Source organism: Trachurus trachurus (assembly GCF_905171665.1).
Source record: "Trachurus trachurus genome assembly, chromosome: 8".
In the NCBI taxonomy this organism is placed as follows: Eukaryota; Metazoa; Chordata; class Actinopteri; order Carangiformes; family Carangidae; genus Trachurus; species Trachurus trachurus.
This window is the reverse complement of record NC_139905.1, coordinates 15,719,164-15,739,285: the sequence shown is the minus strand read 5'-3', so window position 1 is coordinate 15,739,285 and position 20,122 is coordinate 15,719,164. Positions and strand designations below refer to the sequence as shown.

The 20,122-nt window shown below is 41.3% G+C and overlaps 1 protein-coding gene across 1 annotated transcript in view; it reads right to left on the bottom strand.

The window, feature by feature from the left end:
- The window catches only part of LOC310989893 (ras-related protein Rab-26-like), a 56,198-nt gene extending 37,537 nt beyond the window's left edge, over positions 1-18,661 (bottom strand). The window contains exons 1-2 of the mRNA XM_083977046.1: positions 18,075-18,661; positions 16,071-16,181 (exon numbers count right to left, since the gene is read on the bottom strand). Of these exons, the coding sequence (XP_083833172.1) occupies positions 16,071-16,181; positions 18,075-18,266 (303 nt within the window). The 5' untranslated portion in view covers positions 18,267-18,661. The remainder of the gene's footprint in view (positions 1-16,070; positions 16,182-18,074) is intronic.
- Positions 18,662-20,122: the final 1,461 nt, after the last annotated feature.

The window sequence follows — 20,122 nt, the reverse complement described above, 5'->3', positions numbered from 1 at the left end:
TCCATGTTTCAGATTAAAGCCCATTCTTGGAAAAGGCCACTGCTCTGTGTTTGATCTTTTACCTGTAACCTGTAGCAACACATTCACACCAACGCAGACTCTTGCTGGGATCCAAACATGCCTTTTGGCATTACACACACACACACACACGAAAACAAAACACACACAGACACACACACAGAACATTTTGTGATGCTGTACCACAGATCCATTATTCAGCAGAATACTGGGAGAGTAAGCGTTGACCTCTCCGAAGCGCTTCCCCAGGATCTTTTCACACGCTGGCCTGATACAAATCAAAAAGGGAACCCAACAGTGTACGGACGCATTTGTTGTGACCATGTGCGGTGGTGAATAATGGGGCTGATTCACAGGACAGAGCAGGCTGCAGGGCAAGCTGTTGGCTGCAACTCCGACATCTCTCGCCTGTCCTTCAATTTTTATGATATTCTCCAGTTTTCCGCCCCTGCCATGTAGACATAAATATGCAAGTACACACACTCACACACAAACACACACACTGTACAGTATGTTTTATTCTGTCAAGAAAGCACACACACAGACACACACACACGCAGTGCATGCAAACACAGCTTCTATAAGCGTGGCCAAATTGAAAATGTCTATCTCCTCTCTGCCCTCCCTCTCATTTTTCTCCAAGAGGCACTGTTATTTATTTTGCTCCAGTGTCATCACAGACTTCTACAATGAATATCTGCCAACACATATGCTGCTCAGATTTATTAGTTTTTCTCAACTGCTGGGACACATTTTCTGAAACGAGGCAGCTCTTTCTCAAAATGACAAATCTCTAAACAAACACAAAGCACTTAGCAGGTCTAAATTCAACAGACTGCAATATTAAAATGGGAAACTTCCTGTCTGCTGGATTAGGACAGTGAGGTATGTCTATGTCATCTCTGAAGCAGCAAGCGAACCCAACCTCTTGACAGACTCGTCTCTGATGTCCCGACATGTTCATTACATCTGGAGAGCTGGAGACGACACAGCTTTGAAAATACTTGAGGAAAAAGAGAACTAGCTTGTTTTAGTTTATGGAAATACATTGAACCTGTTTCTTTAGAGGAAAACGACATATACAATGCGTTTTGGTGAGCAACAATGGAAACTCCAGGGGGCACCTTTAAAGAGCATGTTGTGCAATCTGCGACATATTAAGGAATTTGAGTTTTGAGCAAAACACACAAAACAAATCTCCTTTATGGTGAGCCTGAAAATAGGTAGATTACGTCTTCACAGCAAATAAGTTTGAAATGAGTTTGTGAGATGATGATGATGACTAAAATAAATGACATAGATATGAAAGAAAGGTCAATGCAACAAATTAGAAATGCCACCCATAGTCTGATTCATAAGATCAACTAACCTCAGGTAAGGCTTCAGGTAAGACTCTAATATTATCTTTAAATAAAACAGTGTCCAAATCTGTAAGCTATCCATTCCCTCCAACTGTAATCCTTCTCAATTTTGATGAGTAATACCCATCTCCTCTTGTTTCATGTCTCTTTACCATCTCTGCCTCTCATCAGCTTCATCTTGTATTGCTCCAATAATCACTCCGCTCATGGTTAAATATTCATGATGCTCCTCGGGGCTCGCCTCTCTAGATCCCTGTGACATTAGGGCAGCAGGTGGCAAAGCTGCTTTTTCATTAATTACAAACATCTCCCTGGGCAGAAGTTAACTCCCACACACACACACACACACACAACATATGCACTGCACACACACGTGCATGTCCACACACAAACTCGCCATTCAAGCTGAATGATTGACAACTTTTAATTCAGAGAGAGGCGGGACTTGAATATCATCACGCCCCTAATTACAAGACAAGATATGACGAGACAATTAGAGACAAGTGAAATGGTTCAGTTCACATTTACATGTAGCAAATGTATTGAGTTTCTCTTTTTGTGTGTCCAACCCAGCCTCTGCCTCTCATTGTAGTTCCTATTTCATCTTAATTCAATTCATTGTTCAAACTGAAAAAAACATTACTGCCACTTGCTGGTGTGATGACGCTTGGCACTTTAATTGCACCCACTCAGAGGCGGGCAGACAGGCAGGCAGGCAGGAGAGTGGATAATGGAGAAATCAGTCAGCCATCCCTCCACTCACTATAAAAAACATATAGGAGCTAGAAACAAGTGAAAGACAGATGAATAAAGACCATTATGAGTGAGGAGACGGACTGTCAGTGACTTCCACAATGACAGAGCAGCAGCTTGATTTTGGTGTGTGGGTCCGTTATCATCATCTCACATGCCAGACCTGCCTGTCTCGCTGCCGTCTTATTTTCCATCTCCTTTCATTGCTTGCTCTCTAGAACGGGCATGACAGACACTTCCGGACTCACAACATGATTTTCTGGGGGTTTTAGTTTTTCAAATCCTTCTAAAAGTTACATTTAAATACTTAAAGCTGCAGTGAGTAGCATTTTTTAAATCTAATATCTTAAATTGAAATATATTCCAAAAAAAAGAATATATATATATATATATATATTGCAAAAGAAATATTGCACAGACAGGTGCTGACAAAGGCTTCTGTGATTCAGACACAATGAACAGCTGTCAGTCAATTGGTGGCCACACTTCAGGTCTCGACTCCTCTCACACCAAGACATCAAGCTGGTATTCTTTTGAGCTCCCAATTGCTGTATTAGCTAAGGCTGGCCACACATTGGACCATCTTCAGATCTTAACCACTTTTGAAAATGTGGGAGACAATAGACATAAGGACAGTTTCAACCTTGTTTCTAACATTATAATCCTCCAAACATGCACATACATCGTCATGATCATAGTGACGATTTAACAGCGGCGATTCCCCAAACACGACAGAAACCTCACATGATTAAACCCAAAGAAAAACAAATATAGAGGATGACCAGCAGTGTCAGCTGGCTGCCCTTGTGCATTTTCTTTTATGCGGCTAGAAACAAAAAAAGACAATAAGAATATGGGTGAAAAGATGGGAAAGGCACAACTGCCATGTATGTGAGCTGCAGTAAACAATAAGCACACTACAGTATCTTGTGAGTGATGCTTCCTGGTTGGTTTATTCTCATCAGCCACTGTGGGTATACCAATCAAACATGTTTGATATTTAAATATCAACATAAGTATTGATTTTCTGACATAGCACAATAATTTGGACAAATGATTGTGGCAATCCTTATATCAGGTCACACCCCCTATCATTGGAGCGCGGCAATTCAGGCCCAAAATTTGGCCTAATTAAATCCTCTAGTGTGTTTTAAGTCGAAAACGGATACAAGTGAAGGACAGGGTGGAAAGTTATGGAGCAGGAAGAGAGGGAGCAGGGAGCTATGGAGTGATTTCCAGTCTTATACTGGCATTATAGCGTGATTTCTTTAACTTGTACAGTACTGTATATTGTAGCCTCAAATATGTTGTAGTGTCACTTCTTCTGTCGTTCAGCGAGTGTTTTAACAGGCACAAAAGGTAATTAAGAGCTAAGGGTCAGAGTTCTGAAGCAGCCTTAGCTCTCTGTTCATTATCAAGTCAACATGCAGTGTTAATATCATGGTGGGATGTGAACAGTTCACTGTGTTTAAGACATTTAGTTCTTTAAAGCCCTAAAATTTATCACATTTACAGTACATAAAGACTGCAGGGAAAATCCGTCCAAGCAAATACAGAAATGTTCACACTTTTTCTCTCCGTAACAGAAACAAAAGGGATGAATCACTGGACCAGTCTTTTGTAATCGGTGGCAGGGATTCAAACACACAACTCCAAGAGCATCCTTAAACTTGTCAAAGCAACAAGCTTGACCACATTCAGGAACCCGTAATCAACCTGACTCCTGTTGATCTGCAATGTCCATTAGAAAACCATCCAACTCTGTTGGAGGTTTGTGCTTTTTCTGTCTCTCTACAGTATAAGTGCGCTGTTCACAGTGGGAAGTGTTGGGTCTCTATCTATAATTGTAAGGTCTCCAATTTACTAGTCAAGAGTGCTTTGACAGAATGCATCTTATGATTTGCTACTATACATTTACATGCATTAATCTGAGAGCTGCTTTTATCCTAAGCAACTTAAATGTGAGATATATGAAAGTGCTTTGATATGCAACACTACTGTGTTTTTGCACTAAAAGGAAAAATCACCCACTGGGCAGCAAAATGGGAAAAAGCTAAATAAAATGAAAAGTATGCAAATCCACTCGTGCCAAAGTACAGCTAGTTTTTGTCTCCAACTGAGTGGCGGTAATTGTGTGATGACTAATATCCACTTGTTGCATGAGTCACGCTCTCAGCAACATGCTGTCTGAAGAAGATGACCTCATGATCCTCTGAACAAAGATTTTCAGCCATTACATAGACACTTCAAAACACTGTGTATTTACGGTATGATAATGTGTTCGAAAAAAGTCTCGGCTCCGAGTCAAAAGCAATCTACAGTGAATGTTTGGGGGTGTTTAATGTATACACACAAAGACTACAAGTCCACACACGTTTCCAGTTTGAGATGAAAGTGAAGGGAAAATGATTCATAACATGCTTGTCTTTGTTTAATTTAGAGTGCCTTTGCCGAGGCTGGATTTGATCATGAGTCCTTGGCTCAGCCCTAGGGGGTGTAACGATTCGTTTTCACAACGATTCGATACACGATTCGTGGTTGCAGATACGATTCAAGGACAATATTGGTTTAGAACGATACGATTGGATATTTCACTCAAGGACAGGCGGCTCAGCTGGTGTCCGCGCGGTATGCCCTTTTTTCTGTCTTTCTCTCTCCATCGCGCAGTATGTCTTCATGTTTACGCGTTCTCTACACAAGCGTAGGTCGACGTACAGTGTGGGGTGAGATAGAAATATCATAGAGCAGAGCGCACCTTATCTCTCATGTTGAGTTTCATATAAGAGCGGTGCCAGTGGATCGTCACGGACTCGTGGGTCAGACATTTGGCTCTCGCAGGCTGGATGTAGCCCGCGGTCCCCCTAATGGGGATGGCTGGTCAGGGGCGTGTCCAGACATTTTTAATAGGGGTGGCCGAAGTGAGGCACTGACTTATGGTGGGGTTGCATGAAGCCTGAGCATGAGTGCCTGCGCGCACACATTCCGTACTCACATGTGCACGTGGCCTGTGCCACCCAAGGCCACACCAAATTGTATCTGGTAAGTTCCATACGAGGCTGCAACGGAGAATTAATTAATTCATCATTAAATTTTTGATGAATTGAGGGACTATCAATACATTAGAGAAGACAGATGATAAAAAGCAGATTTCTCCTCTCTCGGTATAATTATACACTATTACTATTGGATTATTATGCTGGTGCATTAATGTACAAGTATCATTTTAATGCTGTGGCCGTTAACATTTACAAAATGTTCGATTAACTAAGCGTGATGATTTTATGAATCTTATATAATGACTCTGCAATAGCTGTCAAGGAAAAAAGTATAATGTATCACCTTAAATTGTAGCAGTCTGAGTATTAACGGGAGCGTGCCTATGTTCCCTCAGCCCTATGTTCCCTCAGCCCTATGTTCCCTCTGGACTCTCTCTACCTATCTGGACTCTGTCTATCTGGCCTGTCTAGCCTCTACCTGGTCTTTTTACTAAACTTAACCAACTCCTTTCTTCATTGCCTAAACCCAACCAATGGTGGGACCAAAGGGCTGTGGGAATAGGGCCTAATTTTCAGTGACAACAAAAGTTAGAAATGAGGGAACATAGGGCTGAGGGAACATAGGGCCTAATTTTCAGTGACGACAAAAGTTAGAAATGAGGGAACATAGGGCTGAGGGAACATAGGGCTGTGGGAACATAGGGATGACCCCGTATTAACAAGTCTAAAATGAAAATACTTTATGCCCCATTTCACTACCATACTTGAGTAAATGTAGTTTCCTCCACTGCAATTAATTATAATATAAGAAAGAAAATACAGGAGATTTAACCTGGAATAATAAATATTTTTTTGATTATATAACTGACTGACTCATAACAGCTATTTGCCACACAAGGACACAAGTTCAGGTTACCCCATTGCAGCTTTTTTAAAAATCATTTTATCCTTCTTATCGTATACATCGGAGCAAATTTACTCCGTTAAAACACACTACCTGCATCGCAAAATGCGGTGACAATTAAGCAGACTGCAACATATTTCACAATGTTATGTGCCAACACTTATGTAAGAGCGGCAGCTAACGATGTCAGGTTACAGTCAGAGATTCTGTGTCTGGATCTCCCCTGGTTCATTAACAGTTGTCACATCTGTTGAGCACTGTTATCAGTGCAAGCTTGTGTACTGTAGTGCATACGTGTTTGTGTGTGTGTGTGCGTATATATGTGTGTTATTACCACGATATGTGTAATTGAACGTGCGACTGCAGGAAACTGAACGGAAACCACACTGGTATCTCACCTCATGATTTAACACAAATGAGACAGACAGTCATCCCCCCATCAATAATCTAACGATGATGAGACTCTGTTTCATAGGAGACTTTGAATGTTTAACGTCCTTACACACATATGATCACATATTCATCAAAATGAACCAACTTCTCTCCCTTTTTCTCATCATTGTCCCACTGTGGGTTCAGTCGAGATCAGTGAATTGACTATCCAACATGTTTTCGGCCCATTTGGCTGCTAAGCTGTTGACCACATGATGAGGGCTCAGTCTTTCTGTGCAACCGTGAAGTACTGTTTACCAGAGGTTGACAAAACCACATAAAATACAACCTCCATGATGAATTACGACTCTTGTGTGAGATGATTGGCTCGGCATTATGGGGGCCAAAGGTCAGGAGAGAAGTCAATATTTACCGCTTCAATTTCCTGTGGTACGACAAAGGACATCAGCAATCTCAGAGCAATATAGACACACAGCATCAAACAGGGATGTTCGCTGCCTTTGATATACTGAATGCATCACTGCTTTTGTAGGTTTTCTTAAGCAAATTGTCTGAATTGCCAAGAGAATTGCTGAGCCAATACTGGATTTAAGAGGTAGATACCAATATTGATGGAAAATAGATAAATATCGATCAAAAGATAATAATGATTGAAATAGATCTATAATGACCTATTTCTTATCTGTGCAGTCCAAATAAACCACATTTCATTAATATCTTTCTCAATAGTGTCTTTAACTATGTAATGATAACCATTAACTGCACAACAACAACAGAGGGCTCTGGGAAAGTGTGGCAGATGTTTTTTTTTTATTGTACAGAAAAAGCGATCCAACTGATTATGATAATAATCAGTAGTTGCAGTTCAACCATGTACTGTAGCTGTGATGAGCCCTGCTTACCTACGTATACGTAGGTTGGGTTAGTTGATACATACCCTGTAGGTTGAATTTCCATAGTTTAATAACTGCAGACTCACATTTACATGGAGCAAGTGCAAAATTCACCGACTCCAATATCATTGGACCATGGAGTCTCTTGCCTGTTTCTACTGTGGCAATGGATCTGAGTAAATGAGATACATAGAAAAAGCCTGTTACTCTCATTTAAGGTGACTGGGTTCATGAAATATGCAGGGATATTCTCAACACCTTTCTCTCATTATATTACATTCTTACGATAACGACATCTGCAACATGTCTAAAAATATAACGGTCTCCACCCAATAATCCTGAACTCGATGTCTGATTGACTGGGCGGTTCAACCTGCAACTTTCTGTAGCTGCATTAAGTAAAGGGATATTCAGTTCTGATTACTGTACAAAAATACAACAGCAAAACCTCTCATCAGCATCATTTGACTTGGAACCTGGTTAACTGGGATGAAAATGAACATGTTTGACACGTTGTGTTACCCCAGGGTAGCGAAAGGTGAATGTCCAGTATCTGCATATTTATTTTTAATGCATCTTTCAGACTAACAGCTGCAAACTTCCTCAACGCAGAAGCTGAGCACCCACATGTATAACCACTTTACTGTATCTTAAAATCAGCCGACTGAAAGGTTGAGTGAAAATTTTTGCAGTTGCCTGATTCATAGCCCCCACCCCCACATACATACTAAGTACACCCAAAAATAACATCAGAGAGAAGTGAAATCTGAATCAATGAGGCCGTCTACTACAGTATGTGTGAAACTCCCTTCTTCTGAGCTTAAAAATGGGAACTTTTACATGACCCAACTTCATCAACAAGGTGTGAAACCTCTGGTCCTATTTGTGACACACAGTGGGTCAGGGTGTCATTGGTGTAAATGGGAACATGAGGGGTGACCTTCCTGCTGAGGAGGGTTTGGGAAAATGAAAAGAAGAAAAATAAATTTAGGACATTTTATTATATTACACCAGCATTTACTATTTCTGACCCTTTATTCTTGTCTTCATTAATCTCAGCAGCTCTGAGGCACGGTATAATGTCTGACATGTTTACTGTCTTTTTGGTTTTGCACCTTGGCATGTGGATATTTGTTAATTAGTAGGCTTCGATGAATTTCATTAATTTGAAAATACTTGTTTAAAGACAATATTGGACTATTAATGGTTTGTCCTGATAGTGCTGCCAGATTAAAAGTCAAGTTACTACAAATCATGCTGTGAATGTGAAACCTCACACGCTACAATAAACCTAACCTTTACACTATGAGGGGAAGTAGGAGAGAACCAGTGCAGGCACAAGGGAAACTCCACACAGAAAGGCCCCAGGACCAGGGACTATCCCAGAATCCCCAGGGAGGCGACAGTGTTAACCACTGGATCAATGTGAATTCTACTTAAAGGAAAAGCCAGAACAAAGTACATAGGGTCAATCCTTTGGGCACCATGACTGTGCTAAACTTCATGGCAGTCCATCTAAAAGGTGAGATATTTTGGACCCATTGACAGATACTGTCATTTCCAAAGTCAAGCTATTGGCATGACAGAAAAAAGAACAAACCTCACCCCAGTCTGAAACTGATAGGTGAAGCAAAGTCTTTCAGGTTTTTTCTCATTCATCCTATTTCTCAGTGATAAACCTAAGTCCATCCATTGTAGCTGTATCTCACGCTGACACCCTCCCTGATGTACCACTGCAAAGGTAAATCATTACAATAAAGGTCTTGCGTAAAATACACACTACAAACAGGTTGATATGCATTAGTATGCCAGGTGTGATCCATGTCTCTTAAACCTGTCGCAGGCATTTTATGGACCACTCCTGGACAGAGTACTCTAAGTAAATCATAGAAGGGAGAAGGGAGGCAGTGCTGTGATAATTCATCTCCTCTGGGTGGCAAGTTGGTCTATCGTAAACGACTTCATCCCCAGAACGTAACATATGATAAAAATAATAAAATCCCTTTTTTCCTCAGGAGACAAATTGTCTGTGATTAGCTCATTAGGGAAATTTAAACATTGTGGTGCACATCACATGTTAATTAGAGTTCAAATACTGCACATGTTGCTCACAAATCTGACAAAAACAGGGAAGGAACTGACCCTGAGGCTTGTCAAACAACAAATGTCAAGCTCATGGTGACGATACGGGAAAAGTCACAGGATCAGCAAAGTCCTCAGGGTACATCGTCTGGGAAAAATGTGCGATGACACTGTTCAATATTGCAATTACAATGACTTGCGATAAATAAGCAAATATTTAAGTGTGAATATTAACCATCGAGTTCCTGACTCTCTCTGCATCAATAGGTGCCCTGCTAATACTGTAGGTAACCTGAAACACTGAACATAATAATAGAAAAAAATATTTTAAGCATACTGTTATGGAACAAAATTGTACATGAATAATAAATCAATTAAAGCAAACATTAACTCTCCTGCAACCTCTCCTTACATATCACATTTTCAGCATCCTTTTGTTGATGTGTTTATCATGCATGTTCATACCGTGATAACAATATACGATTAACCGGTCAGCCCTGTTAAATCTGTTAAAAATTTCATATAATCCTTCCTGAAGTCGTATATAGATATTTCAGTTTGGACCAAAGTGGGTGTCCTACCAACTAAAAGATTGACACTGCCATACTTTAAGATTAATAGGTTGTTAACAGGGCTTTTTGTTGATGTTTCTAATGATCCAGGTGACTCCTTGTAATGTGTGTACCTAAGTTCCATCCATATTGTCTCCCTCTACTCCATACTGTACGTCTTCCTCAGGAATTCTCATAGGTCAAGACTCTTACAGTGCTTGCTTGGTTGTTTTTGTACTGCACCCCCCCCCCCCCCCCCCCCCCCCCCTCCCTTGAGTTTGTCTTGTTTATGTAAACTGTCCTAGTATTGTAATGTTTTGTACTGTACTGTCCTTCGTCTGTTCATATATTGTATAACCCCTAATAACATTTTAATATAAAAAAAAAAAAGATTAACAGGTTGGATGTTTCAATCCTTACAGGCGTAATTCAAGATCTGTCTTCCAAAGACAGATGAGCAATGTTGTTTTATGATGCTCGCAGGTGAAACTTGTGGTTGTATAAGAGGTCTTGTATAAGAGGACAGCTGGGTGCAGCTCCCATGTCTCTCAGTAGAGGTGAGAAGTGCTGCCCTTCTCCCCCCCACCGCTGCATTTTACGTCAACCGAGGAGACTGAAGGATTACTGCTCTCTGGTGTCATGAGGTGAGGTAGATTGTGAGGAGAAAAAGTTGTTTCTCCCCATTGTCGGAAATGAGAGGAAGATAGTTGTAATAATATTGTTAATTGGCTTCCCTCTGAGCGTCTTTGCTTGATTCCCTCCTCGACTTTCCCTCTTCATCTTTCTCCACCTCTAAATGGTTCTCTCTTTGACTCTTATGGAATTAGTTTTTTGAGCTTCGAGACATTTTGACCCCAGTGATGGAGACGGTTTTTGCAAAGAGTAATTGGTATTTTTATTTGGGCCTCAAAGATGAATTCACCAACTATCCCTGCAGGTATGTCTAATGATGGGGTTGAGCTGAAAGTGAGAACAACTACTTGCCCACCTCAGGCTGCAACATTTAAAAGAATAAACAAAACACATTATTTTTTAGTGGAAATGAAAAACAGCAAGTCGGGGGATAGACAATTTAAAGTATGATGGATGGGAACAATTACAATATGGAAAACATATTGTTTTCCAAATTGCAGCTCACCGAGACAGACTGCCTGTCTTATCAAATATTACAAGAGTTTGGTGACAGATAGGCCTCAAAATGCTACACATGCATTTTGTGGAACCCCAGTCTGGCGGAGGTGTGTTCAGCACCAAGGACAGCTCCCACCACAGACTCTGTACTCTGTACTCTAGATCCAGGTCTGTACAAGACTCAGCTGTCTATAGTGGAAGTATACAGCACACACATGGAGCCTATAGCACATATATGTTCCTTAAAAGACAAGTGTGGCAAGAGTTTGTTTCTGCAATCAAGTCAGAAACCAAGCCTGATATAGCTTATTCCTCTGAGCCATAGAGGGCCATGCATGTCCCAAAAGTATTAAGGATATATAAATAAGCCTCACTGTTGCACTGGGTTACATGTTCATCAATTACTTTTACTTTTACTATGATATAAATGAATAGTTTATTTTTGTGTAAGTCTCTCTTACACCAACACCCTGATGCCATATATCACAATTAAGAGGAAATGTACATTAATCCAAAGCTGACAATGTATTAGCCTTAAAGCAGATATCAGTGGAATGTTTTTGTTAATATAAGTCCTAAATAGTCCTATTTTCCGTCAGCAATCACTTACATGAAGTATTTCAGCCTAAACACGAGTCTCTCCGTCACTCTGCTCTGCTGTAACCCGAGGAGAAAATTTTCCTTGTGGGATACAAGTGTTATCCAATGAGGAGAGAGAACGGCATGAAGGGCTGTGTGTGCAGCCAAGGGATGCGCGTGAATGTGGTGACGTAGCACGAGGACCAATTGATGCCTGACGAGGGCGGGGGCTGCTAACTCATGGTGCGTTCAAAGAAACTCGTACTTTGTGTTTTTCCTTCCTGTGAAGTCATACCAGTTCGATCTGGTACGAGTTCACGGGTCGGAAGTTACGAGTGGCCGTTATAGGGAACTTTCACAGACAACAGGATGGTAAAAACACGAGCTACGGGTTACCTGGAACGCTACCAAGTCGTAGTTGTGACTTGAAGCTGTAACTTACGGTTTCAAAAGCCTGCCTTGAACGCAGCATTAGCCGAAACGGCCGTGAAGCTGATATCTGCTTTAAAAATGAAACACATTTATGAATTTACAGTATATAGTATCTTCAGTATGAATCAGTGGGCTTGGGTCACAGACAGGGTGGAGGAGTTAGAAAGTATTAAGAGAATGACTAATGCATTGTTTTGGTCAGAGGGAAAATACTGAATAGCACCATGCTTCTCAGTAATTATCCTAGACACAGCAAATAACAGCATTAAAGCTTCCATCTTGGTCTCAGACTAATGGGAAAACTAATGATTGTAAAACAACTGTGTCTAATTTCTGTCTGATAGCATCACACACAGCTTGAATATGAACGCTGTATGTTTTCATTCTTTCTTTATTTGGCAACAGTGGGGTAATTTTGTTTAATGGCTTCAGAATCCATCTTTTGATAACATTTCATTTCTTATTTTGATGAGTTAAATGCTTTGAATGTGTCTAATTATAGACAAAATTAAAGTCAGCAGCTAGGTTTATGGGGGAAAAAAAATAGAGCGGTTTGTGTCTCACTGTTTGAGTTTTTATCTGAGACATGAATCTGTGCCCTGTAGAGCCAGACCCTGATATAAAGATCAAGCTTGGCAGAGTCTTTTAATAGGAAAATGCTTGTTTCCCATTAGAAAGTCCTGCAGATTTATTTTTTAAAAAGAGACTGGAGCTGCTGTCTTTCCATAGGCACGGCGAGAACCTAACCCTGTATCCCTTGGAGCATGAAGACCTCCAAGTGGCACAAGGTGATGAGATGTGTTTAGGTGCTGAGGGAAACGGAGAAAGTAGAGAAGAAAATGTCCTCAGTACATACGAGTGTCATGTGATTTTTGTGCTCCTGTGTTTCTATGCGAGTTATAAAATTGCATGTCCTATTAAACAGCAAGTTAGAGAATAAAGACTACATCTGAGGTCCTCCTCCCTGTGAGGAGAAAGCAGCAGGAGTCATTTCCACCTGGCCGCTGCCTTTCACATTCTGCTGACGACCTCCTGATTGATGCAAAGAAAAAAACACAGGAGAAAATCACCTGCACTCTGACTCTTCCAGACTTCATTCGCTACACAATCGCACACAAAGGCACAAGCTCTGCCCTCTGGTCAGTCCCAGTTACCTGCCCATCGGTTTGGACCTGTATTACCATGGCAACAGATGATCTGGACTGAAGTACACTGTATTCTCAGATTTTCTACAGCCATACCTGGTTTGAGGAAAAATCCAAAAGGGTAGAAAGGGTATCTGATTGAATACTGCACTGCTATGTGAACTGACCTTAAAGAGGAACTCCACTGATTTTACACATCAAAGTCTGCTCACATCTCTCAGACAGCCTGCAGAAATGATTCAATTTAGATGTGACATCGCCTTAAATCTTTTTAACTTACAAATCTGTACATTCTACTATGTTTTAATAACGCCTAAAATATGCAGAGTTTCTGTGAACACAACACTGCTTCATCTGTTTTCGTTTTCTCATTATGATATTAAAAACACATTAATTGAGCAAGAAGCAGCTCAAATGTATGACCCACAAATGAGTGATCAAGATGAAGTCATATCTAGTTAACCATGATTTGCTCTACGTTGAAATACCATAAACCTGCCAAAGGAAAGGAATCACATAGAATGCACTCTGTTTCCCATTAGTGTTTGGCAGTCATTATCTGTCAGAGTAAGACTGAAAAATATATTATAACAAACAAGATGTACAATTAATGTGATTACATTCAGTCTGTGAATCTATTGCCCTTATGGCTCTCTATAGACTCTGTATTTTAAGCCTAACAAGGTTCCAGTGCATCACTGTAATCCTGAGAACATGCTGAGAGATGAGACCACAATAAACAAGAGGAGGAAGAAAACAGAGCATCTCGCTGCAGCTTTGAAGTGGGAACCGGATCAAATCCCCGTACGAAGCAAATTGCCTCTCTTTCCCACCAACTAAAAGGGATCAAAACTGTCTTTCCTAAAAATAACGATTACTCCCTGTCTATATGCGTCTCTGCGGATCCTCCATGGGAAGACAAACACCAAGGACCTTCATGTTTTCCAACTCAATTAAGTCTCAACTTCTCAAACAAACACTCACTGTTTATGCCATTTGTGCAGTTGCATGTATGGGTAACTTTACATGTATTCATGTATTCATAAACTGCACCGAGTCTGCTCCTGATCAAATTTGCTTCAGTGTGGGAAAAGTGCTGTTTTTAGTCTACAGGATGACTCCAGAATTAAGGCTCTTCATGAGTTTGGGAAGGTCTGTTTCAGTTCACTTTCACTGCACAAGGATCCACACAGAAGAGAATAGGAGGGAGCGGTAGGATGATAATGAAATTATTCATTTCACACAGCTCTGTGCCACACTGAAATCAAATAAGTCAATATGAGAGAACAGCCAACTAAGCACCAAACTTTATGAGTTTTGCACTTTCGTCTCCATTAGTAGCAAATGCAGTGGACCGAGTTGGCTGATGAAGGTCTCTGCTTTGGTTAGATAGGCCTTAATGTACGTCGGAGCTACAGACACTCTGTTATAAGAGATGTTACATAAGTAAATAAATCAACCGCTCATCCACCCACAAACTATTGCAACCCACGCACACAGCTATAGAATGGCTGGATACTTTAGTTAAACACACAAACAGTCCCAGCTCATGCAAGTTTGTCTCTCATGGGTTTAAAGGATCTAATGTTGCACTTACGTTTTATGTAATGGTGTCAACTTTGGAACTTTTAAAGAGCCTTTAAAAAGAGTGAATTTACCACGGTGCGTGGGGGAACAAGCCAAAGTAAACTCATAGATAGATGGATCTGTGCTGATAAAATCGTTAAATCTACTGAAATTTCTCAAAACTACAATAAACCCACACACTACTACGGCACAGATTTTACACAACAAAGTCTGTCCACAGGTGTTCAGGGTGGAATATTGTGTATGTGGAGAAAAAGTCTTTTGTAGCTCCAGAGAGAGCTGTGCAAAGCCTGATACATTGCCTCTAGTGATGTCACTCAAGACAGTGCTGGTTGGATTTGAAAACAACAAAATAAAAAAAGTTCGAAAACGCACAAAATAAATAAAAAAATTAAAAAATCTGGAGGTGGAGAGCAACAAAGAAGTGAGCTCACCAGACCTCTGTGGCCCACTCCTCATGTCTGCTTGAGGCTAGTGACATGAAAATACAGTATTTTACTGCTGCTACTCGTATTTACACACCTGAATCTCTGATTGAACTGATGAGTTGCTCTATGGATAATGTGGGCCCCTGGCTTTCAGAAAAAAAAATCTATAACAAAGATGATGATTTGAAACCCTTATCCAAAAGCAGGATTCTCACATACCATACTATGTTGTAAAAGGTATCCAATAAGACCCATAGTCTATTTACAATACAGTGGTATTTGGCTGTGTGTGCGTGCGTGTGAGAGGATTTAACTTTTTAACCTGACAAAACTGAGTGAGAGAGAAAAAAACATGGCCAGCAGATGATACTGACCAGATAAGCCCTGGACTTACCTGGGTCTTAGAGATCACTTCTCTGCCTGTCTGCATCTCATGGACAGACACACACATATGAGTGTGATCATGAGGAAAGATTTTTTTCTCTGCCTGCCCATGTAGAACCACAAAACTGGTCCATGAGAGACACTGTGATCACCCAGGGAGCCAAAAAAATCTAAAGCATGTCAAACTAATTTAAGAAATCAATATCCTTTCTTGTGAGACTTCTAATACAGGAAATACTTGTAGCTCTGGGGAATAAAAAGTCAATGAATAGCTTAAGAAGAAAAATCCCACTAGTACTTATGGCCCTATTTTACAAAAAGGAACAAAACCTGAATGTATGATCGAGTCTGCATGTTTGTGTTGAGATTTGATTTGACTGTTTGTTTTGTGAGTTTTTTGTTTGCTTGTTCTCCATTGACTGATTGAACTCACCCTGAAGTCAATGCCCACAGTGGAGATGAAGCTGCCAGCCAGGAAGGCTCCATCTTTAAAACGGACCAGTAGACAAGTCTTCCCCACGCCAGAGTCTCCGACCAGCATCACCTGTTCAGAAAAACAAGATAAAAAAAAAACTCAGCACAAAAAATACACAACCAGAGGATACAGTTTCAGACTGACAGTTAATGAGGGTAAATGTGAAATAATTAGCAAAGAAAATTGCATGTAGGAGCATGAAGAAGTCTGATTGTTTGTCCTCAGAACATTTGAATCATTCAGCTAAATCAGTCCTGGGATCCTGGTTCTCAGCCAGAGGAGAGGGTGTACTGTATGTGAATGAGTGTGTGGCTGCTCATTATGGCCACCAGTGGATGTCCGTAGATCCTGTGTGTGGCTCTGTGTTTGCACATCCAGCCATGCATGTTGTGCACATGTGCAACAGACATGCTTGTTTGTCTCATTGGGGCTGAGCAGACAGTCAATGCATTTCCTTTTGCACATGATGTGATCACTGTTATGAGGTTAGCTGGGGGACTGTGGGCAATGGAAATCAAAAGCGCCTCTTGAGAGCAGAGAGGAGATGAAAAACAGACAGGGTGGAATAAAGTGATGTATAGTAGCAGGTACAGAATTATGGCAGCGGGTAGTATGTCTGTGGATCTTGCCCTCTGTTTCTCATCCGCTTCCCATTTCTGTTTTCCTTTCTCTTGTCTCTTTGTCTCTCGTGCCCTCCCCTTTACACAGCTCTGTGTGATCTCTGTGTTTGCAGCAATGTGCAAGAGGAGGCACCTGGACTTCCCCATGCCCTGAGGTCAGTCTAAATAAAATGCAATCAATTTCCTCAATCGAGAAAAATGAAATTACAGAGAAAACAGTGCAAGATGAAATATGGTGCAACTGGCTCCAACTGGCATGCACTATAGAGACAGGAGGTCAAATTCTATGATAAGAAGTCTTCCAAAAGAGGGATTTTGATCCAGGCTTTTAAGTTATTTAAAAGGAATTATTACTGGAACAGTACAAGTATAATGAATATTTAAGGAAAGATATGTCAGTGTAGGCAGTGTATGGGCTGCTGAGCCCAAATGGATACTTGAGAGAGAGAGAGAGAAGACTTTGTGCCTGCAGTTCTTCATGTTTTCAGTTCTTCATGGCAGTGAATACAATGTATACTGCAGGAAGGACAGTGCATGTATCCAATAACAAATTATTCAACAAGAATATCTACTGCTCACAGGCTGAAGAGGCTTGGAGAGAATAATCAGTTCAATTGTTCTGCAAACAAAAAAGAAGAGCAACACAAAGCCATTAGTGCACTTGCATCAAACAGCTGCTTCAAAAACCATGGAGTAGGTGGCACGAGTCCCTTGAAGCCATGCTAGGAGTACACACACAAACACACACACACACACTGAGGATCTGTGGGCGTGAAGCTGTGTTTGTGTTGTGTTAGAGTGACAGTTATCGACTCACAAGTGCTGCACGTTGTGGATCGACAGAGAGAGACACACACTAACAGCAGCTGCTCAGTGCCAACGCAAAAAAACAAAACCCAAACCCCACTGACCTGTGCCTCTGAAACCAAACGCGCATTCATTCAACCAGTTGCACGGGCGCGAGCAAATGATTTGTTTGTTGGCTGTCGCAGGGCAGTGCGCACCTTTCCAGGTTATCGATCCCTCTGTTGACACAGCTGGTGTCAGGGGGGTTTCGCTGATGTTTAATGAATAGAGGGTGGTTGTAAAGCGGGAGATAGTGGAAGCGGGTAAAGTGGAGGACAAACAAGGTTCACTGTGTGTTTTTCCATCTCTACCTATACTCGCCCTGACGGGAAACAAAAGCCAGCAAAGTGTCTGTATGATTTGATCCGTCAGATGATTTACTCTGCGGTTAGTTTACGGTGACCTCTCTCAGTTTGCACCGCGCCCTCCTTCATCTCTGTGCATCGATCAAATAAACCCCACTTGTATCGGAGTTACAGTTTTGTTCTCGTCTTACCTTGAACGCGATGTCATAGAACTCGCTGCTGTTGCTGATGGACGGTCTGCTGGGATGGACCACGCCGTTCATCTGGACAATGCCCGGGCTGCTCCTCGCAGCTTTCCCTGGAGTGCCTTTGGCGGTGGGGCTGCCCGCAGACGGACTGCTGCTGGCGGCGGCTTTGCCTTTGGCAGCCTTCTTGCGAGACATCGCTCAAGATTTTCAAACTAACTATTATGAATCACGGCTGAAGCAAATCTCAATGAAATGAAACCTCAAGAAAAAACAAAACAAAAACAAACAGTGCAAGGTAGGACTGAAAAGTTACAGCCGCGACTAAGTTGCACTGGTAAAATGGAGCTATCACCTGCGCGTTGGACGCATGTTCACCACTCAAAGTAAAGTGAATTTGTCCCGAATTGCCGGAAGAAAAAAAAAAAAAAACTGCTGTCGCTTCCGCTGTGTCGGAGACGCTTCCTGCAGCCTCGGCTCTGAGCGGTGTAACGGCGGTAGTTGGATGTGATGTGGCAGGAAAACTCCAGCGCAAAAACAAATCCGGACGCACTTTGCGCTGCGCGAAAGCCCCAATGCTCCTTTACAACGGAGCCCCCACCTTTTGTGTTCACGGTCTAAACTAACTGTGGTCCGCGAGGACTGATGTCACAGGGCGAAACACAACACACCACGTGACTCAAGTCAACGTTATCTGTTGACAAGGTGCCAACTGTAAATGACCTGTGCGGGCCACTGTAGTTGGACTGTCACTGTGTGGAGGCCACAGGACGCTCTCCGTGGTGCTGAAAAATGACTTCATCCGTACAAGCATGGTCCAATTCCTTCCTCTGACACAGAAGCTTTCCACTTCCACCAATTAAATATTGCTGTGAGACTGTGATTTCTATACGACTGTGGTGTCAAGTGTAATTTTTCCTTCCATCTCTGGATACTCTGTCTTATTACTAGAGGTAAATATTCACAGCAATAACCAGGGTTATGGAATTAAGACAGCGTGTTCCATTCCTTCAGAAAATTATGAATGTATTGCCAAAAATCAGCAAAAGATATTCGTTTAGACAAACCTGTATTTTAAAGAGCCATTTATAGTCTCTATTATTTGGTCAGTATTTGAATATCTTGCCTAGTGTTGGCTCACAAAAAGGCGACCATAAGTTTACTGATGTATTCTTACTGTAAATTTCATATTGTATCTTACATGTATGAGGTGCAGCTGGGTGACGGGACTATATTAAAACAATAAACTTAGAATACAATCAGAATAATACAGTATGTGTTCTCCACTGATTTAACTCGAATGAGAAGCAGATGATCTGGTTCTGTTACACTGAGCTTTACTCTTATGTGGAGGAAAATAGCTACAACACTCCCAGCCACCTGTGGAGCGCATGAAATGTGATTTCAACTGCACACCACAAGAGGGGGACATGGGAATATAAAACAGAAAGTTGATCAACAGGATGAAGTTAAAGTTCATTTATAAAGTTGGTGATGCTTTTGGTGTATGCTTTTTTTTTAATGCTATGAATTAGGAATATGGAATTATTTTTTATGATAATGTAATTGTTAAAAATGAGAAAAGAAGCTGCCTATAGCTGTGGCCCTGAAGGACAGTGCAACAACATGACAAAAGTGTAGTATACAGACAATGTGTGTTTATTATTAATACTGGGCATCTGTATGGGATATAGTTGTTTTCTTAAGCTTACTCCATCCTCCACCGGCTGTTTGTAGTCAGAGCAAACCAGTCAAGGGACTGGCCACTGGCCTTTCTGTGACTCTTACCCACGCCAGTAATAATTCAAAACACAACTCGAACATCTCTCTATAATACGGAGGATGTCGCTCTGTAGCAGGGTCCACATATTGTCTACATTTGCAACAAAAGAACTGCAGCATATTCTGATTAGAGCCTGAGCCTCTGTGGCCAGTAATGGGATGCTGTTGTTTCCCCCCTTTCTCTGTAATCTAGTTTGTTATGCAATATGAAATTTGTGTATGATACAACTGCCTTTGTGTTCATGTGCCAGGCTGTCCAGGCTCATTAGAAT